The 23,387-nt window shown below is 39.1% G+C and overlaps 1 protein-coding gene across 1 annotated transcript; it reads left to right on the forward strand.

Annotated features, from left to right (window-relative positions):
* Positions 1-6,550: 6,550 nt before the first annotated feature.
* Positions 6,551-10,572, forward strand: LOC148026400 (uncharacterized). Its single transcript, XM_087690833.1, has 2 exons — positions 6,551-7,120; positions 8,253-10,572. The coding sequence occupies exons 1-2, from the start codon at positions 6,963-6,965 to the stop codon at positions 9,658-9,660; spliced, it is 1,566 nt and encodes a 521-aa protein (XP_087546959.1). The 5' UTR covers positions 6,551-6,962; the 3' UTR covers positions 9,661-10,572.
* The last annotated feature ends 12,815 nt before the right edge of the window (positions 10,573-23,387 follow it).

Raw genomic sequence — 23,387 nt, forward strand, 5'->3', positions numbered from 1 at the left:
ATAATAATATCTTTTTTTCATAACAATAATAATTCTTTCAATCATGAAAAGCTCAAGTTCCTTGCTTTATCAATTTCCATCATTCAATAGAAAAACCCTCAAGCCATCTTCTAACTAATTTTTAGTATAGGCAAGCACATGCACACATGATATATTTGCACCATAACCTATTCATGGTTTTAGACCCTTAAGTATGGGACAGACTTCAAGCTGATCCACCTCTCTAACCATCAACATCATATATCGTGGCCAAGTATAGAAGACTAGCACTCTTCCCTAGGAAGTGATTGCATGTGAGGTTTTATTTTCCAAGTATAAAAGTTTGAGGGGAATCATGAGCTATCACTTCTATTTTCATACTAAGTCTCTTATCTTCTACAGCTTCCCATTCATTTTCCCATGACCATTCAAGTTTTCTCTCTCAAAAGGACCAATCGTTTAGTGTATCCCTAGTAGAAACATCATCTTCTACAAGCGCTATATCATCCACAATATTATCATCATTACCATCTACCACAATACTAGCTACATCATCCATACCATTAGCAGGAATGACATCATTATCATCCACACCAATTTTGTGGAGAAATGACAAATGATATATGCTCCAAGAAGAGATGTCCTAATGCAATATCATGATGCTATGTAGTTTTAGTTAATGTCATTGCCATTATCAGTCTCTTACACAGGATTGTGTTTATGAGTCCAAGCTTCCATCTTGGAACCTAATTCACTTATGTAACATTCGGTCTAATCATTATCCATGCCACTATGAACTTAGTCTTCATCTTCCAACCTCCACAGCTACCATGCTCTAGATCCATGTTTTCAGTATGGTATTAGAGCCTAGCTGAGAATGGCATAGCTCCATACACTGCTTCTCTAGTCTCTATTCACCTTTGGTCATCTTTGTCCATCTCACATCTAGCTCATGACTCCATTTCCAACTTCACCTTCAACTTGTTGACCTTGTGTCTGCCATAGCTAACCTACATCCACCTCTGTTTGAGCTCTTGGATCTCCTCAACCATAGCTATCTTAGCTAGCTCTCTTCTAGAAACTTATTCAGTTGCTCAGGGCACAACTATATGGAATGTCAAAGCCTGACATTGGCGACCTATAGCTCCAACATTGATGAAATTTGAGCTCACTACTAAAACTGTGCCTTTGCTGGTTGTCCGTATGCATGTTCTCCATGCATGTGACGCAATCTTTGCTGCCACCATAGGGATTTGGTAGCCCCCCAAGTGGGCTAATATCACCTAAGAGGGTTTCCCAAAATTCTTCCTCTGCTACTCACATAAAGCAAAACCCTAGCTGTCTGTCTGTTGGCAGCCATAGCCAAAAAACTGAGAGCTTGACTTTCTCTTACTATTATCATCAACATTGATTTTAATTGAGCCACACTCTCTGAAGATCCCTACAGATCTTGAAGTGCCCGAGTAAGTTGAGAAGTCATCCACAAATATTCAAGAGAAGACCAAGACTCCATACCCATCTTACCTCAAGCTCTCTTTTCATTTTATTTTCACACCTCTCTAAACTCAAGGAAGTTCCTGCAACTATGATATGGTGATTCACTCAGTTTCTGGCAAGTTCTTTTCCATCAAATTAGAAAGAAGGAAGAAATCACCAGCAATATCAAGCTCAACATAAAGATCTCAAAACCTCAAGCATAGTATCTGTTGATACTCAACTAGTGATATTTGGAACTAATCTACTTGTGTTCTTGGGGAACTCACTTTCTAGTATTTAAAGCTAATCAACATAACAAAACTTGAGCAAATAGCAAAGTTCAATGGAGAAGGATTTCATGCCTAGAAGGAAAAGACCATGTACCACCTTATGCATAAGGAGTTGTGGGACCTGTTTGAGGATGATGCAGATAGCAAGAAGGAAGATGATGAAAACGGGTTCATTGAAGAAGACTAGCTCAAGACAAAGGAATGGAAAAAGATGAACAACAAGGCTCTAAGCATCATTGCTTGGGGACTATCTAATGATGTATTGCACCATATCTTTGGCATTAGAGATGCTAAAAAGGCTTGGGATGAGCTTGACAGGATCTTTGAAAGTCAAGCCAAAAACTCTAAGGTCAAGTTGTTAATGCGATTCTATAAGCTTGACATAAAAACAGCACTTCAATGACTATGCATATTAACAAATTCAAAAGTCTAAAAACTCAAATTGCCACTCTAAAGAAAACAATAGATGAAGATGAAGCCATTGTTGTACTCCTTACTAGTGTAAACCAAGATCCTTATGAGAATCTTGTCTCTATTCTCAGCAATGTACCTAATTTTTCATAGAAAGATATTGAGCACTCTCTTCTTGATGAAGAGAATAAACAAAAGAACAAGAATGCAAAAGATGGTGTCCCATCATCTAGGGAAAATCTCTTATGCACCAAAGGAGTTGTTGGAGCAAAAGGTTGAGGCCAAGGATTCAACTCTAACAACAAAGATCGGATGACATGTCGTTATTGTGGTAAGACTGGCTATATAGCCAATGAATGTTTCCACCATAAAAGAGCACAACAGATGCAGAATGGTAACCACCAAAATCAGTTCATGAATGAAAGAGAAGAAAAAGAAGATGCTTCTGCCACCATCAACAACAACTCTGACAGATTGTTTTGAAGAAATTATATTTCCCATAGTGGATTTCCAACCTCCATAGCTACCATGTTCTAGATGTGTGTTTTCAAAAAAAAATCCATTAGCAATATGCATTACTTATCCATCATGAATTATTCATCAAGTGTCCTAGCATTCAACATCCATCTTTGATGTGAGGGCCATGGGACCATCACTCATCTCGAATGGGGGTTAATGTTAACAAGAAAATTGAAACTCAAAGTCAAAAAAGGTCAAACCAAAATGAAAATGCAAGTCTGGCATTATTTTTGGTGGATAATTATTTTTTTGGAGTGATTCATTATATCATTTCGGGTACCCATATTATTTGTTATACATCATGGATATCATGTTATTATCATGGTCGTATTATTTTAAGAGAGCGGGGCTTCCTATACACGTGCACATTGTATTATTTCCTATAGTTCTACTTGGCACACATGCAATTGTTGTGTGGATTACTCGTATAAAAAATGGAATTACAATAGTGGAGCTTAGGTCTATTTGGGTTAGGATGCAAGCATGCATCAAGGAAGGACCAACCAAGAGCCTAGAAAGTGGGTAGGATGCCCAAGAGAGGGTGCCAACCCTAAACAAAACCTTATATAGTCTTGCCCACAATCCATAGGTATATATTGATTATATGGGACGTCTAGTCAACATGTGAGATAATGGATTCTACCTACATATTTATATAACTTACACAATTGTGAGCCCCAAATGCTTTAACATCACATTGAATGTTCTTCACATACTCTAGAATAATCTAGAATTTTTTTAAACTACTCTCAGAGTTCAAGGGATATGAAGATCAATTATGTAGATATTTCTTTAGTAGTGTTAGAACCTTAGATAACTGTAGGTGTGATTTCCTTTTTTAAGCTCTTGCTGCCTTGGCCTTCTATATACATTTTTCTAATATATTAGACTTTAACTGTTATTTTTTGTCATTTTTAATTTTAATATTTTTTATTTTCAATAAGTACAATTTTTAGTAGGTGAGTTCATTCTATGCTTTTTTGTTTACTCTGTAGCTTCATAATTAGTTTTGTTTACTCATTTTTACTGCCTTTAGAAAAATGGCAAGTGGAATTTTCATATCATACAATTACAAAGCAACGAAGTGAACAAATAGACACATAATGGTAATTTTATCACCTCATGTCCAAGTGGAATTTATATATATTTTAATAAGTACTAGGTTTTCTATTAATACTCCTTGAATGCATGGTGTAAATGATCTATTTATAAGTCATAGGTTTTCCAATACTTGTTGAATGCATATGTATTGATTTAATGAGACAACATCATTGTTGAAGACAACTTGTTGTAAGATAAATGCCTTAGTTTTGCAATAAATGTGTTACTTGAAGGCCTGATCTTCAGTGAAATAATCATGCTTAGCATTGCCTAGCATAAAAACTACACATACATATAGTTGCACACCAACACTTCAAGAATCAACTATTATGCAACAATTGAAGTGTCCATTACAAAGGTATACAAATGAAAAATGTTATGTAATAACTAGTTTCAAAGAAATGATTTTTCGAAAATCAACAAATGAGTAGAGTGTAAAAAAAAAAATGGTGAAATAATGCACATCAATAAAATGGCATCTTAGATAAGGGCTAGAGAATTAATCTAATATATTCTTAGGAGACTATATGTAGCCAACAGTTGCATATGAAAATTAAAATAAGTCACTCAACTAGAATTTGTCATTTGGTGAGTTAAAATGAGTCATATAGACAAAGAAGTACTCTATTTGAAGAACATAACTAATGTTAGTGATGTGATGTTAATAAGATTGTTGTTAACTATTTCATAGCTTATATTGAAGCTATAATCACCTCAACTCATATTATCGAGGTTCTTTGGTTTTAGATAGTCCTCCCTTATTGATATCTAATTTAACACATTACATGATTGTAAAGGTGAGGGAATTTTTTTTTGGTGAAAATTTGCATTATTCATGTTGATCCCATGTTTATTGTCTAAAGATACTCAGCCATAAATGATGTTGAAACAATTTTAGAGTGGAATCCTACCATAAAAGTGTTCACTATGGATGATTGAAGGAACAACTATTCACACATATGCATGCCAATATTTCAAGGAACAAGTATTGTACAACATTTGAAGTGTCTGTCACAAAGGTACATAAATGAAATAATAACTAGTTTCAAGCAAGTGATTTAACTATAGTCAACAAAGAAGTAGAGTGAAAACAAGTAAAATTGTGAAATAATGCACATTGATGAGATGCCATCTTTAATAAAGGCCATAGAACTAATCAAAAATATTCTTAGGAGACTATATGTAGCCAATGAAAATGTCAAAAGAAAATGAAAAATACTCAATCAACTAGAATTTGTCATTTCACGAGTTAAAATGTGTTATATACAGCAAAAGAATTTGAAGGTTTACCATATTTGAAGAACGTGCTTGAAGTAGCATTGTCCTTAATTGTTTTAGAGCTTATAATAGATTTTAATTTACTCAACTTATATAGCAAGGGCTCTCTAGTCTTAGAAAGTTGCCCTTTATTGATATACAATTGAAAATTTTGGATGATTGTAAAGGTGAGGAAATGAAATTTGTGAGATGCTACATTTTTCAAGTTGATTACATATTTATAGTTCTAAAGTTGCTCAATCACAAACCATTTCAAACAATTCTAGAGCAGAATCTACCGTAAAAGTATTCACTATGGACATTAGTACTTGTAACTTTGGTTTGACAAAGACTTACATGCTTATGAATCATGATAGATATGTGAACCTAATTTTTGTTAATGTTATGAACAAACAAGCCACTACCATAGTGTACCTAGCAAAAACTCAAATTTAATGCTCTAGAGATCAACTCAACATACTATTCACTTCGAGCTCATATTTTTTGTACTACAAACTAAGTTGTAGTTACACCATCATTGTTGTCCTTCATATTTACATGTTGAGAAATAACAAGCCACTTATTTTGATACTTGCGCTTTGAGGGAAAATGGAGGGTATAGAAAATTGTATCATGGTTTGAAGAATTGTGATGATAGAATAATGAGGTTGGGTAGGTTAGGAGTAAGTCATGCAACCTTGGAGGGTGGGAGAGAGGAATCTTAGGGGTCTATTTTGTTAAAGGGAAGAGGGGAGAAATGTAGGTGGTGTTAGGTAGTAGATACTTGTAATTTGTTGACCATGAGAAAGGGGGACACGGAGAGGGAGGGAGAGAGGGAGGTCAAGCCTTGTTCTTTCTCACCAAGTTATTGGTAACACTTTGTGATGTTTATCCACCTAATGCATGTTGAAGAAGGAGCCCATGACTGTGTGGAAAGGGCGCAAGCACATTTGTGGTATGTATAAAATGTTTGGTTAAAAGGGTGGAGAATTCATTTAGCATTGAAATGTTTGCTAGTGAAAAGTTAAATGCATTGAGAAGCCATCGATCCCTTCAAACTCTATTCTAAGTGTGGTGCATGAGGGTTTTTCCTTCCGTCTTTTAGGACAATGGCTACGCAATGAGGCGATGTAAGAAATTGGGAGAAGGTGCTTAGGAGAGAAGGAAGGCCTCCTATATGTAGGGATTTATGAGAAGCTCCTTAGGAGAGAAGGAAGGCCTTAGGAGAGTGGTTAGTTGTTGTAAGGCCCATGGTGGGCAAAGCTTTTGGTAAACGTGACTTGGGGTCTATGGCAAACGGGAAAAAGTCTTTGAGTGACGTGGTGTGAGAAAGAGGGTGAAGGCTACGACCTTGGTGGGAAGCCTAAGGGCAAGGGCTAGTGTTACTCCCATGCATTACGTCCTCCCCCCCCCCCCCCCCCCCGGAAGAAGCTTTATTCATCCACCTTAATAACCATCAGGATCACGGAAGAACCAGCTAGGTGTCTATCCCCCCCCCCCCCCACCTTTGATAACTGGCTGCTAGTAGGATTATATTATGCAGCACCACCTTTCGCAGCCTCTGATTGCTGTCGTCGTCGTCGTCTGTTTGTCTGTTTGTTGAGGGAATTGACCCACGAGCGAATGCAGGCCGCGACACCTCCGTTTCTCCTCGCTCTCTTGTACTAACAGCCGATACATTGTCAACAAACACCAACGATAGTACATTCATCGTCGTGTCAGGGCGGTCGTACAAGTCCTGGGATTGCTTCTATGGCAGGAAGCGCGGCTGATGATGATAATTAGCCGGCCTTTAGACGATTGTAATCATCAGCAGTAGCATCATTAGGCTGTACTGATTAGTAGAATTGCGAATTAGCAGCAGAAGAACGTGCAGTCTGAAGAAGAAGCTGAAGAAGGAAGAAGAAGAAGGGAGGAGAGGAAATTATCATGTCCGGGCAAGACGAGATTGTGGAAGTACACTCTTCTTCTGGACGATTAAGGCGGCCCTCCGTCAGTATTCCAGCTCAAGAAGGAGCCGGCTCCTCCCCCCTTCTTTTCCCCAGGTCTCGCTCATCCACCACCATTCTTCTCAGAAGCTCAAGCAGGTTCTCTCTCTCTCTCTCTCTCTCTCTCTCTCTCTCTCTCTCTCTCTCTCTCTCTCTCTCTCTCTCTCTGCTTTTTTATCTTTCCATGTCTTCCACTTGCATTTGCCTCCACAATATTTAGAATTTGAAATTTGAAATCTACCGTTAATTATGTTAGAACTCCACTATCATTTTAACGCTCCGCATATACATCCTCCTTTATGTATGATCAACAAATTGCCTTGCCTTCTTTCACAAGTAGTTTTTAACATTTTACCAAAAACTTCTTCCCATGCCGGTACAGGGCTCTTCTTCCTTGTTTTTCTCCGTTGTGTTCAACATCATGAGCTTCTTCCAGGGAGGCGTCACATACCTAGCTAGGTGCAGTTGGGGGCAAGGGCTACACCACAGTGCCTCCTGAGTAGAAGCTCATGATGTTGCCGTAATCCAGAATGTGGAATTTTTAGTGCCAATTTGTCTAAAACTGCTTCTGCTGGAGTTTGAAATTCTAACTTTACTGTTAGAACTCCATTATCATGTTGACACTCCACATATGTGCTTATTGATGTATGATTAAGAAACTGACTGACTTAGTCTTGGCTTCTTTGTCTAGCAAGGATAGCCACTGCACTTGATTCCCTCCCTTTTCCTTCCCTTTACCAAAATCGAATTTCGTTCATTTGGTTACTGCTAAGAATGGGTGTTATTACCAACATGATTAAGACATCTTATATTAATCATATAGGAAATTCAAATGAAAATGATGCACAGGAAAATTTCTGCACTAAAATGATATTATGCTCTGTTGTTTAGTGTTACCTTGCTATGGCTTGTGGTCACAGCACCGTAGTATAATTCATTTTTTACCCCATGATGCATAAACTAGCATGAATGGTTTACTTTTTATGATCTCATCGATATCATCTAGACTTTCAATCCAATCTCAAATTCAAATCAGTACTAAATTATGAATCACAAGGTCGTTAGTTCACTATCAAGGATGCACCTCCACTCAGTCAGCACTAAAGATGAAACAGAAGGTCATTCATTCATCGTCGATGCACAAAACATACTAGGTCTAACACTCAGCTTTAGCAGAAATGGTGAAATATGTAAATTTCCCTCAGTATTGACACTACTCAACCTGCTTCAGGGTCATACCCAACGGCGAGAATGTGCAACGCACTGCTGATGAGAAAACAAAGGAAGGACCAGATAACAACATGATGCCCATGGCAGTGGCTGGTGACGGTGTCAGTAAGGATGGTGCTGATGATGGGAGGATCAAAGATAATCCTGACGGAAGACTGCGCAAGCGCGGTTACCAGCACCGGTGTCACCTGCACTTGGGCTCCTCAGAGCTTCCAAAAGGGGCAGTATGGCAGTGCACCCTGGTGGAGTTTGTAGGCAGTCTCATCCTCACCTTTGTGAGCGTGGCCGCTGTGATATCCTGCCTCAAAGCACAGTTCAGTTTCCCGCGCATCGCAGTCGCATTCACCCAGTTCCTCATCTACACTGCCTGCATCCTAGCAACAGCCCCAGTATCAGGAGCCCACTTGAACCCCAGCTTCTCCTTCACCACCATGCTTACAGGCCATATCTCCCTTGTCAGAGCCATCCTCTACATCATAGCCCAGTCTGCAGGGTCCGTCTTCGGAGCTTATTTTGTCAAATTGGTCGTCTCTGAGGACATCTCACGCATGTACTTCCTGGGAGGATGTCTTCTCAAGCAACAGGTTGTAGACTCAGATTTTACAGTCTCATCATTGGGAGCAGACCCTGGACCAGGTCTGGTATCAGAAGTCATTTTTACACTGCTGCTCATATCTGTGGCCTTCCCTTTGATTTTAGAATATTCGGTATCTACGCACTTTGGCGACCCCAGGCTTGTGAAGGGGGCTATTATCACCGGACTGCTTCTGGGTTTGTTGATCTTTGTGTCAGGAGAGCTTCTGGCTCCAGGATATACTAGTGCAGGTATGAACCCTGCACGTTGTTTCGGTCCTGCCGTTGCAGAAGGCGGTGCGGCTCTCTGGCAACCGCAGTGGGTTTTCTGGCTTGGTCCACTCTTAGCTGGGCTGATTTTCGCCGTTCTGTATCGCATTGTCCACTGGCGCAACCCACACATTTACAGATCACACTCTCCTCCACTCGCTGGGAGCATAATAGAGAAGGATGAACCTGCACAGGCTAAAATACCTTTGTTGGGGCCAGATTCACAATCAGCAAGGCCTGGTGTTGCCTTGGATCTGCCGCCCGCCATCCCGCCTTCATCAGAGCCCGGCAGTATCGTACCAATTACTGCCCCTCCAGTACAGCCCAATGAAGCAAGGCGAATGGATGTGTTCCTGCACATAAAGGCAGTGATGCATAAGCCAGAGAATGACAAGGATGAAGGGGAGCAAGTTCCAAGGGATATGCAAGAAGAGGAAATAGACACAAGGGAGCATCATGAACCAGCAAACACCTTGCAGAGCCTAATCGAGCTTCCGTCATCATCTGCAAGCACAGCTGACATAATCCTTGTTGAAAGCCCAGTTAATGAACACGCAGAGCCATAGCTCTCCGGTACTAGATCTACCCATTTCATGGAGATATTGAAGGGCTTGAGCTGCTGATGGACACTGCCAGTGATTATTTCTTTAGGAGTGGGCAATCAACAAAAGCTCTCAAGCCACTTCAGCAGTGATCCCTGTCCTACCCACCGAAATGTCACGCAACTAGCAAAGCTCAACTAATTGTTGAGCCATGCCTCTGATCACTCTTGCTCACTCTTCGGCATACGGCATTCATCATTGATTTGTTATTACTCATTGTTACTCATTGAAATAACAGTGCCCGCAACAATGCAGAGAGAATCTCTGCATGTCCTACACTAAAAATGTACCATTAGTAATGTCATGTAACTGACCAGCATTTCTCCACATTGGCTGTGACTTATTCACGAGGAATTGGTTTTGATGATTTGCATCTTTGGGGGGCAAACCATTGCAAAAAGACAGAGGATCATGACGTATAAAGGTAATAACACCAACATATCCAATGTCCGTTTCTAGCAAAGGGTGCAACTGTCAGGCTGTGTCTCTGAAGACTATGCATTATGTTTTAGTTATACAAAGGGTTAAATTTGCTACAGGATAGATGCACTGTTTAAGCGATGTCAAGGCTGGATGAATCACCTTGTTGAATAAGCTGCACGTGGATTAAACAGCGCAACACAAAACAGAGCTAAGGGAGATAGTATCATCAATGATACAGTAGAACCAGCAAACACCTCTCTCTCTCTCTCTCTCTCTCTCTCTCTCTCTCTCTCTCTCTCTGTGTCGGCGTGTAAAAATGGTTGTTCTTCCATTTGCATAGCCACGCATACAACTGATATGCACATCAACCCGTAAATGTCATCTTAACCTGCTTAGCTGCAAGCCAGAAACCATCGGCATTGTCAAGTGACTACACTCCTGGGTCTAAAAGACTGCCATGTACAACTCAGGTGGTAGTGTGACACCTATCATCTTGACTTTCAAAGGAAAGGTAGCGTCTTGGGTATATTTGTAAAGACAAAAACTACATGTCCCACCGGCACCATGTTCACTTTACTTGCAAGACTCCCACAAAGGAAAGTTTGAGGTAGGCAAGACACGAACCTCACAAAGCAAAGTCTAAGGTAGGCATGACACGACCCTCACACTAAGAGGGTCACTCGTGCATTAACAGAGTACCTTATATATATGCCAATACCTTACCAATAATTATATCGCTATGACACAAAGAGTCATCGGTGGAGGGCAAAGCAAGGCTCAACGTGCAAGAGGAAAGATAATGGGGCAAAATGTAGGGCAACCAAAAGCAAGAGAGTTAAAAATGGACTGAAATTGATCAAAGCACTTTGTCCCAAGTCCCATTCCCTTGAAGGAGGATATGTCAAGCCTCCTCACTATCTCACATGAGTGAAGGAGGTGATCGCCACTATCTTACACAATAGTAGTACACACATTTGGAGGCCTAATATAATCTTTACAAAAGCAATAATCCATGCTCTCTTCAACCATAGTAGCCTTGCATGTTACACTTAAGATTCAAACTCACAACTACCTCATTTCCATGCCATTATCTATCCATGTGCAAAAATAGTAGCCCCTTTTTAAACCAAAAAGCAATTTCAAACGCTTTCCATACTTGTGTCACATTAAGGTGCCACATCATACAAGGGTTACCTTTTTTCGCACGGGTTAGTATTTTTGACACATGGATGATAAATGGATACCTTTGAAAAGCACGTGTGATTAATTGGTTATTAATCCCATCACCTTTGGGGTCTCTCACCTATGTGAGATAGTAACAAGGTATGTCAAGCCGACATACACAGTGGGGGTTGTTAGAAGATAGGCATAGGAACCCACTGTAAGGAAGGGTGTATGAGGGCAAATAGGTGTGAATAGCCTAAAGGGCAGGGGAAACCCTAACCCTAGCTAGGCGGAGACTATATAAACAACCTATGGGTCACTATCAAAGTAGAGATAGAGTGTACCCAAGTTGTACCTTGAGCAACTTAGTAAACAAGATCTTATTCTTGTACTTTGAGCTCCTATCTCCCTCTTGTGCACACTTTTTCCTGCTGCAACTCTGATTTTCCACATGGTATCAGAGCCTCCTCTGATCCCTTCAACTTCCTCAAACCTCATGTCCACTTAGTGCACAAGACAACCTCCATCTCTCTCATTTTGGACCTTCAAACTCCATAGCCAGCTAGACCCCCTAACCTTGGAGGAGCTGGTGTGTGCAATAGAATCAGTTTCAACACCTGATTTCTTCTGGAGATCTTCTCCTTAGCTCTAGGCTATTCAACGTGCCACGTCAATCCCTGACATTGGACATCGTGGTGGGAAGCATTGTCACAAATGCAGAAAACAACGCAATTCTGACAGCATGGCATTTCGTACAGTAGCGCGGCCTACAGCAGACGTATTAATGGCAGCCACCATGGGGCTTTAATAGCCCTCCAAGTGGGCTATCTCTAGCCAAGAGGGTTCTCAGAAATTCTTCCTCTACTGCTCCCACAGAGTCAAACCCTAACTGTGGGTCTTTGGCAGCTATAGCCAGGAAGCTTCAAGCTTCTTCAGCATTCAAATTTTTCAATGTTTGGTCATTAACAGTGATTTTAATCACTGAGTCAACTCTTTCTGAGTCAGTTACTAATCTGGGAACCTTATCTCGGAGGTTATTGTACTTGGAAAGTCATCATCAAGCTCATCAAGACCAACATCTACCATCTCTAGCAACATGAGCTACAGATGAGTGCTCGTAAGCACTAAGGTACATTGTTCAATCATTCTTTTGCTACTGATATTTACTCAATCTGAGTTGGTTTCATCATAAAAATAAAATCATTAAGTGCTCTACTTTAATTTGTAAGGCTATGTATACAATTATAAACGCATAGACCATCCTATCCTAAACTTGTATTGCATATCATTTGTGGTTTTTTCAAGTACCCTGGTCAATGAAATCAAGGGTATTATAAACACATAGACCATCCTATCCTAAACTTGTATTGCATATCATTTGTGGTTTTTTCAAGTACCCTGGTCAATGAAATCAAAGGGATGAGTGTCATTGTACTCTCCTCGGAGTCATCAGCAACAAGCATTGAAATCATAGACCATCCTTGTCTAACACAAGGTTCATCTACTAAGCCATACCACAAGGAGGAGCCCGAAGTCCAATCTAGGTTCACATCATTAAAACCTTAAAAAACTATTAAACCTCGGAAGAAGATTGCACATAAGAAAGGACCACCAAAGTCATATTTTGAAATATTACATATGTATGATTTTCAGCCTTTCTCCTCAATACAACTTTGATATCAATTTTTTGATTTGCTTCTGCATTCAGTGGCAAGTTTGTAAGGGACTAGACACTGCCCTTGTTCTAGCAAGTGGTAAGACCTTCCCAATGGCCACAACATATGCTAATGTCCGTCCTCAAATTCAAAAATTTGATGGCAAATATTTCCACCCATGGCAAGTACTTATCAAGTACAAGATGATGGAGAGAGGGTATTGACCTCTCATTCAAGGCATTAGAGCTATAAACTCTGCAAATCTGGTTGATGTAGAGGATGACCAACGTGCCCAAGCAATCATCATGTTACACTTAGATGAGTCCTTGATTCATCATGTTCATCAACTAAATACTGCTAAAGAAAAATGGGATGAGCTTGAAAAGCTCTATGGAGCCACTGGTAAAAATACTAAAATCTTTCTTAAAATTTAATTCTTTAGCTTGGAATATAGATTAGGAGAAGACTTGGGCAAATTCATTTCTCACATGAAGGGACTTATGGCACAGCTTGCCTTAGTACAAGCTCCAATACATGAAGAAGATGCTATTGCTATTCTCCTAAAAGCTGAAGAAAAGAGGAACCACAAAGAAGGCAGCACTAGTTTGGCACCTTTGGCTTCTCGTGATCAAGTATCGGTACATACATTTATCACTAGATGTCCTTTCTATAAGAAAAAATGACATATTGTAAACAATTGTTGGAAGAAGTATCCCAAAAAAATGAAATGTAACAAATGCAAGAAGACAGGGCATATCACTAGTAAATGCCCCAACATTCCTGAAGTACCTAAAGAACTGGTGGCCAACTATGCCTCCAATCCCGACTTTTTTGAGTCTCTAAACCATCTACCTAAAAAACACTCTTGTAGTTTGATTTATAAAGGCATCCCGTTTGTTTGAGGGGGGAAGGGGGGTGGGAGGGGGGGGGGGGGGGGGGGCATCTTACATGCTTTGTAATCCAATGCCACCCTGGCATTGAGGGGGGGTGTTAGAAGATAGGCATAGAAACCCACTGTAAGCAAGGGTGTATGACGGTAGATAGGTGTGAATAGCCTAAAGGGCAAGGGAAACCCTAACCCTAGCTAGGCAAAGGCTATATAAATAGCCTATTGGTCACTATCAAAGTAGAGATAGAGTGTACCCAAGTTGTACCTTGAGCAACTTAGTAAACAAGATTTTGTTCTTGTACTTTGAGCTCCTATCTCCCTCTTGTGCACACTTTTTCCTACTACAACTCTAATTTTCCATAGGGGTGCACAAGCACTATGTATCAATAAAAGGAGTTGCTACATTTGGAAAAAAGTCAAATCAAGCACAAAACAAGAGGATAAGGTGGTGACACATTAGGCGTGTTCATTGATAGCAAAAACAAAATGAATGGGTGTGTAGCCTTGTGGAAACCTATAGTTATCTTTATATATATTCTTTGTGGATAATACATACAAAATGAAGGTGTGTGTACTTTGTCCCACATTGTTAGAACTAGAGATATATGTCACTAAGCTTATCTTTATACATCTTCTTATATTTTTTTCATCATACTTTAAGTAAGTCCCAACCAATGTTGCCAATTCTAAAAGGCTTGTATTATAACTGGCTAGTTAATCCTAATATACATTTCCTTGGATTTCTTATAGTCTTTGTATATTAGAAACCCTTACATAGCCCCCATGAGGCCTTTCGCATGACATAGTCTATACGCCATAAGATAAAGGTCTCTCGAATCCAATCTCAACATGTAAGCATCCTATTCCACCAGGAAAAGAGAGTATCTTAGAGCAATTGATTCCATCCAGGTCCCAACAATGGAACCAAAATATGATGTGGAGCTTGTTGGAGGTAAAGGCGCTTGTGCCTATGCCGCCCTTATATTACCACACTGATAGTACTCGCACATATATACACTATAGGTGGTGGGTGCCCATCACTTCACTTCATTCTTTATTCTTTCAATGACATTTGAATAAGGGAAGGCCCGTCAAACATCGTGATTATTGGAGTTCCCACATCTTGTGTGTCTCTCTCTCTTGCTCCATCTTTTGTAGCTCACTCCTCCATTGCTTTTGCTTGCTTGTGCTCTCACTCAGGCTTTCCCTTCAATTGATATCAAAGCGTTGGTTTGAGTTTCTCTTCGGTGTGTTTCAACTCAAATTTGAAACCTAAAGCTCAAGGTTTAATAGTTGTCCCTTAAGAAGGTATTTATCAGTCCTATGCTTCATAGGCCTCTTCTTGGCTTGTGTGGGCTCCTTTTCAGCATCAAGCAAACCTGAATAAGCTTTAGCAAGTGCTCCAATGTGACCAATAATAGAAGCAGGCAGGTCAACATGGGTAGCCCTAATTGCATATGTTTTCAGGCCTTTTCTTCTGGCATTGATAATAGACTTGCTACTTACTCTGTGCATGATAGACTTGAGAACACACAAGAGGGAAGAGAAGTGAAGAGACCAAGAGCACACACAAAAGCTATGGAGAATCAAGTAAAAAGAGAGACGTGGTATCTTCTTCTTCTTCTTTCTTCTTCTTCACACAAAAGAATTGTCTACCACATGATAAAAGACTAATATAAAAGTACCACAACATATGTACACACGATCATTAAGTGGTGTAAACCCATGAAGGAAATAAGAGGTGGCACAATGAATGTGTCATAATAACCAAGGATAAACTACGTGAGTGTAGTCTAGATGTAGAATCATTGGTGTATCCTCATACCGGTCATCTAATATGCTAGTTAATAAAATCCTACCACGTCACCAAGGCACATGGTGGATGCTGGCTCATGTAGAGCTCAACATCTCAATACTCCCCCTCAAGTGGAGCATGAGCTCATCAAATCCAAGTATAATCCTAAAATGTTGAAGCTTCTCAGCTCCTAAGGACTTGGTGAAAATGCTAGCAACTTGATCCTCTGTGTTAACATAATCCAGGTCAATATCACTTGTGAGAACCTGCTCTCGAATAAAAATGGTAATGGACCTCTATGCATTTGGTTTGTGCATGATATACTAGGTATGTATAGCTAATTGAATGCTACTTAGGTTATCACAGTAAATGATAATCTTCTTGTCCACCTACATCCCCAAATCACCAAGTAGCTTGCATAACCAACAAGCTACCTCACATGCTACAATTGCAACACCTCTGTATTCTACCTCTATACTAGACAAGGTAATTGTCGATTGTTTCTTGTTGCTCTAGTAACAACAACACTATTAAAGGAAAATATAAAACCAATGGTAGACCTCCTATTTGAAATACTACCTGGGTAACCATTTAAGTTTAATGATACACTTGTACCATAGAATAAGACATAATCCAATGTGGACTTGACATAGTGCAATGTGCACTGTACTACATCCAAATGTGGCTTTTGTGGAAGTTGTATAAATAGACTCTCAAAACCACCTATGTAGTTTAGGTGTGGTCTAGTGGCCATCATATAGATACGGCTACCCACAATCTTCTAATACATAGTGACATCCTCAATCAAGTCACCCCCATGTTTACTAAGCTTAGCATGAACATCTAAAGGTATAGAAATAGACTTGCAATAAGCCATACCATACTTCTTCGGTATATCCAATGCATATTGTCATTGTGACAACTATATATCTTCTGGAGTTATGATTATCTCTATATCAAGAAAATAGTGTAGCTCTCCCAATCCTTCATCTCAAGTTCATTCTTGAGAAGACCCTTCACATGTCAAAATCTATGTCTCACTTTTACCAACAATGATCAAATTATCTAGATATATTGTAATGACCACAATACTTGCATCACTCTCACATGCATAGAGTAAGTGATCAACCTATGCTCTGTGAAATCTAATGCTAATAAGGTATTTTGTAATTGTGTCATACCATGTCCTAGGTGCTTACTTCAACCCATAGAAGGCCTACAAATCTTGCATACATAATCTGGATGACTCTCATCCACATAACCAAGTGGGTGCTATACATAAACGTTCTCTTATAACTCCCTTTGCAAGAAGATATTCTGTACATCCATTTGATAGATGATCCAACCCTTTGATGCAGCCACTACTATGGCAGCCCTTATAGTGGCCATTTTAGCCAGTAGAGCAAAAGTCTCCTCATAATCAATACCATGAGTTTGTGTATACCCTTTGGCAACTAGTTGTGTGTTATAGTACTCAATAGATCCATCCGACTTATGCTTGGACCTTGTAAACTTATTTGCAGCTAATAGTTATCTTTCCTTAAGGTAAAGGCACAAACATTAGGAGAAATATGGACTCTCTTTTTTACCCCTTAAGGGGTTTCTCTCACCCCTCTCTCTCTAAAAAGAGATTCGACAATAATATTAGAATAAGAGATCTTCTACAATCAAGAAAATCTCATATTTGTATTTTCAATAGATTTCACCTATTATTTTATTCTCAAACTTAGAATAAGGTCACTTTTTCTCAAAATCCTCATAACTAAAAAAATACACTTCTATTTTCTGTAAAAATGGAGCCAATTATTAATATACAACTCTTTAATGCCCTCATGACTTTTCAACATGAAAAAATATTAGAATCGTTCTCATTCTTGCTTCTTAAAAGGGCAGAAATTAAAAAAGATATAAAATGACATACACATTATATTCTAAGATTATTTTTCACCCAGAGATACCTTTTTGACTCGAGAGTTTTCTTTTTTCTTTTTTTGACAAGTATATGCCTATTTTTGGGCATTTCTTCATTCCCTCTCAAAGCTCTAGTTTTGTCCGAAATTTTGTGTACTCTTCTTCTTCCCTCCAGAATATGGTTTCTTGCATACAAATTCTTCTAAAGCAATACTCAATACTATCTACAACACTGTCTACCCTGCTACAAGCAATCTCAGGAGTGGTTTTGATAGCATTTGCTGAAATCAAACAAACTCTATCTACAACACTCTCTACCCTACTACAAGCAATCTCCCTCTCCGGTACTGTGTTATAAGATATCTTCCTCTTCAACACTCTATACTATAAACAATCAATTGATAATGGAGGTATCTTTATTTTTTTAATCTCTATGATGTTATTATTATTCATAGTTGTTGTTTAATCCTTAAGTGTCAACACACACACACACACACACACACACACACACACATAGAAGGATAGGGAGAGGGAGAAGGGAGAAGGGAGGGGGAAAGAGAGAGAACTGTGTGAGATGAACTAAGAAAATAAGTGATAGAGTGACAGAGAGTAAATTAGGGTAGAAGATAAGATGATGTTATTGTTCTCCACTAGGCAAGCTTCTATATAAATGTGTTTAATTATCTTTGATCGATTCTTATTGAGGGGGAGAGAGAGAGAGAGAGACAGACAGACAGATAGACAAAGACAGAGAGAGAGAATATTTTGAATAGAATAGAATATAAGATTGGATGTTGATTAGAGGTAGATTAAAAGCTAAGATTACAGGTAGAATAGGGGTTGATTAGGGTCTATCGTGACTGAAATCAAGAGAAAGAGACAAGATCCAACTGGGTAAAAAAGAACACAGATATAGTGAATCAAAGGGGTATAATTGTGTGATTTGAGCCAATCCAAAATTAGATGCATGCTACTGGATTGATGCTAACATGCAGCTCCGAGATATTTAGACGTTCTTGCTATTGATCAAACAATTGGCATCGACTCCTCAGCTTACTATTAATCAAAGTGGTGTAATTGTGTAATGTTAAAATTGGCATATATTTTTCTTTATAGGATGATGCAGGTGCAGGACGTACCAAGAAAAAAAGAGATATTCACTTTCAATCGGATGATGAATATGCACCAATGCTCAAAAGAACTGTAGAAAAGGATGATGCAATAAGATACAGGATGCAACAAGAAAGAAATGCAAGGAAAAAAAATGTGGACCTTTGGGTTGATGGGTGCATTTATCCACCCAATCCAATCACTCAAAGGCCACCACAATTTGAAGGGCTTACATCATTTGTAAAGTTCGTTTGTGAAGGCAATGAAGGATTGTATGGATACACATGCAGACTTGTCGCACAAGGATTAGCAAGGGTTCATCAAGCCTTGACAAATATGCAGACAAGATTACAAGGGAATATGCAGTCTTTGATGGAAAAGGATAGATTATTAGCTGAGAAGGATAGGGAGAACTAGATCCTACAACAAGCAATGTCCGTCATTGAAGATGCTATGTAGGCTACATATGTGCAAAATATGGAGTTACAGTCTAAATTTATGGACTTGGAGAAGGAGAATCGAAACATAAAGAGTAAGCTCACAAACTTTGGAGATTGGGCCCACTTTAAAAACCAAAGAAGCACGTCGGCGCATCCGATTAGTTAAACCAATTCACCAATTAACCAAAGGAAGTGGACAATATCATAGACAGATATATGCTCAATCTGCTACAATGAGAAATATGTTCCCTCATGCAGAGAATGATACTATTGCCAAAGTCCTAAGCAAGGATATGGTCAAAAATGCATTGGAAAATCGTAAATTCAAGGACAGTGTAGATGGTGTCACAAGTGAACATCTTAGGGATGTGAGAAACTTGCTACTGCTACAAATGCTCAGGGATTATGTGACAAGGTGGGAATGAGTTCTGAGTCATATAGTATGCTCTATCAACAATTGGATATAGGATTTAAGCAGGTCTTCAAAACTAAGCGAGTAATGCCTCTGCCAAAACCATTTCACATGAAGAAGGCTCGAAAACAACTAAATGAGAAAGTTTTAGAACTAATTGGTGAGCCAACACATCTGAAAAATACACACATATTGAAGTATGATTCTAAAGAAGATGCATTTGTATTGAATGCATCCAACAACTTTGTATTGGATATATGTAGGGTTCAGATTACTATGGTCAAGTTCTACAATATGTCTATGGAAGAATGTAGAGGCAAGCTTATGAATCGAGCATCCGATCCCAACATCGATGAAAACCATCCATTATACTTCAATGTACAGTCAGAGTTCAACAGCAAAATAATGGAGCAATATTACACATTGAGGGATTTGGGGACTATCAAGTTGAATGGCATCCTGCAGGTGATTTAAAAACATTGAAGTGTATGTTTGGTTTATCAAATGCAACGAATGCAAAATTTATGTGCATATACTGCATGCAAACTAGGAAGAAAGGGAAAGATGGAAAGAAAGAATGGATTGCCAAGGCAGGACAACAATATGCTCCAACATGTGATAGAAAAGTCATGAGAAATAGAATGCTAGTTTTAGTGGATCCAAACTGGCGCCCTATTTTGGAAATACCAATAACAAATATTCACTTTTGCACATTGCATTGTTTGGTTAGAATAATTGAGAAGGTAGTATATGAATATAGATGCTTTGCATACAAGATGCAACCTATGTCAGAAGCTGATGCTTACATGCAAGAAGGTAGAACGAGTCCTCTCTGAAGTTGGATTGCACGGGGGTCAAGTAGAAATAAAAAAGAACGAGAAAAAATTGGAAAGAGTGGAAATATCCCTTGTAAACTATGCTTTGGTGGATCCAAGGCTAGGAAGTTTATATCTCCGTCTCGAGATGAGGAAGGTAATATACTTCTAAAACAACCAAAGAAGTATGAAGCATGGAAAAAGTTGCACCTTGTTGTTCCTGATTGGACCAATGGGAGATGAACGAGGATTGCAAAGGCAAAAGTGTGGATACACCTAGATAGATTAGCAGCTCTCAAGTTACAAAAGCTAAGGTTTAGGGATGGTGATGCCAATACATTTAAAGAAATAGTTGCTAAATTTCATAAGTCCGCAGTGGAGGCATGGACTACAAACAGTATAACACACTACATGGTCAGTATTGTTATCATTACAAAAAAATCATCATTTTGAATTAGTTTGTGTTTCTAATGTCTCTTCTTGTGCAGCATATACTTGAAGCACATGGTCCATACTTTGCAGATCAAGGAAGTTTGGCAGTATGGTCAACTCAAGGTATGGAATGATCTCATTGGCAAGCTCGATGTGCTTTTCAAAAGGCAACTAATCATGGAGGTGGCATCAATGATTCCAATTCTATGAGGCAATTATTACAATGGTGGTATAGGAGATTAGAGATACAATACGAGAAAAAAGAAAAGAAGTCCAAAACCTCTCAAGTAGAATTTATAAGTAGGGAAATATATAAAGTGAGAAAAGCAAGATATGAAAACAGCACAGCTAGACAACGCCATGCAGAATGGTTGGCAACCCAAGAGAGAGATGGCAAGAAATGGAGACCTAGATAAAGATAATACTTTTGATGCATTTAGAGTCCACGAGAGAGCATAGGTACCCAGGATATGACACATCAATACTCCTATCTTTAACATGAGATGTCTTGCAATTTCTGTTTCGAAGGTTTGTCACTATGTTTTTCAAAGTTGATTTCGAACTATGTTTTTTAATTTTAAAAGTCATTTACACCGCAGTAAGTTTAAAAGTTTCGTGCTTAAATCAAGTTTCTCCTTTCATTTTTTCCCAGTACTCTTCACTCTACCCTCCACCTTTCTATCCTTCATTATCACAACCATGGCACGTTTCAAGCTTCCTATCAAGAAGGCACCTGCAAGAGTAAGAGCTCAACACTCTTTCGAATCTAGTGAGTGTACTGTGAGTGACAAAGGTCCCTTGGTGGCTAACAACAGTGGCCCTACTGTAGCTAATAATGGTGGTGCTACTATGTCCAACAATGGTGGCCCTAGTGTGGTGAATAATGATGGTTCTCCATTTTCCAGAAATGGTGGTCCACGTGCTCTAGTTGCTCCACCTCCCACTACTGCTCTACTAGTAATACACATCCTCCAACACATAAGAAGTGAAGACGGAGGCCAAGCATAGTTGCACTACGTGAGATAAGGAAATTCCAGAAGAGTGCCAACTTGATTATTCCTAAGGCACCATTCTCTAGGTTGGTGCGAGAAATACTACAAGATCTGTAGTTAGGGCATCATCACAAGTTCTTTTCAAGGAACCACGCAAGGAATGTGGGGCAATGGTTAAGCCAAGCCTTGCTTGCTCTCTAAGAAGCAGTTGAAAGTTACTTGATTGATCTAATGGGTGATTCTCAAGTTTGAGCCATTCATGCCCGACGTATCACTATTAAGCCCATAGATATGGTTCTTATTCGTAGGATCCACAACAACAAGGATGCATTTAATCTTAATGTCAACAATATGCTTTGAGAAGCTACCTTGTAATTATATCTATATTTTTAGCTCAAGTTTGGTTGTAGATTGTAAGAAGTTTAGTTTTGGTTTATCTTTCCAGTAGACCTTCAAGTATTTGATAGCAATGGTCTACAAAATGGAGCTAAATTTTGCCAAGCTCTAGTTATACTTGGTACAATGCACTATCTACCGTGTATTTCATGGTTTCGTAATGGAAAATCTGATATTCAGTTTGGTTGACAACACATTTAATATGCAGTTGTGCACACTCGGTGCGGTGGTGAGTTTTTCTGTTATTATCAGTGAAGTATAATATAGCTAATGCATTTTCAAAAAATGATTGAACCGTCAATTTTATAAATTGAAATATTGTGAAACTTCACCCACATGTAGGATATCATAAAAACTCGTGGATATTAAAAAATTCAGGGCCCTAGACATCTAATGAGGCCAACTTTTTTTTTGATAGTTAATGTACCCTAAAGGAGTCCACAAGTAAAAGTTCACATCAATTGGATCGTTGGTTATAATTTTTCAAAGCCTAGATACATTAATTCAAGTTTAAGGGTTTTTTGAAAGTTTTGCTATAATTTTAAAGTTTCACGTCATTTTACACATTTCACTTTTGATTTTTGGGTTTTCTCTCCCTAGAAGACATGGCACGCACCAAGCAAGCGGCCCGGAGACACCCCCTAGAAATCCTATGTAGAGGCCACCTTCCCCAGCTCCACCACCACCACCACCACTACCACACCAGCATTGCAAGTGTCGATGAAAGCCAAGCACAGTGGCTCTTGGGGAGATCCACCATAACCAGAAGACCACACACCTCCTTATACCAAAGGCTCCATTCCAAAAGCTAGTGTGTGAGATTATAGACGGTATACTCATTAAGAACAGTAGGAGGCACTTCCCAGATGGAACACGCTTACAACAACCCGATCGTTGGACTGCCCAAGCCCTCCTTGCACTATAGGAAGCTACCAAAGCTTACGTCATCGACTTGTTTGGAGATTCGGTCTATGCAGCAATACATGCAAGGAGAGTCACCATCACCGATAGGGATTTACGGATAGTGAGGTTCTTCTGGCGATGGAAGGATAGTCCTCATGGAGATCAACAACGATAAGGGTGTACTACCAAAACATATACAGAATATAGCTTCCAAAGAGATTTTGTAAAACCCTAGTTGTAATGGATCCCATGTAAAATGTTATGAATATGAATACAAATTTTTTAGCGCATCTTATTTTTGTTTATTCGCTTGTTATTTGGTTTATTTATGTCTTTGAGTTATCATTGCATGCA

Source organism: Lygodium microphyllum, chromosome 13 (assembly GCF_053477565.2).
Source record: "Lygodium microphyllum isolate KBCC chromosome 13, Lygodium_microphyllum_v1.1.10, whole genome shotgun sequence".
Classification (NCBI taxonomy): domain Eukaryota; kingdom Viridiplantae; phylum Streptophyta; class Polypodiopsida; order Schizaeales; family Lygodiaceae; genus Lygodium; species Lygodium microphyllum.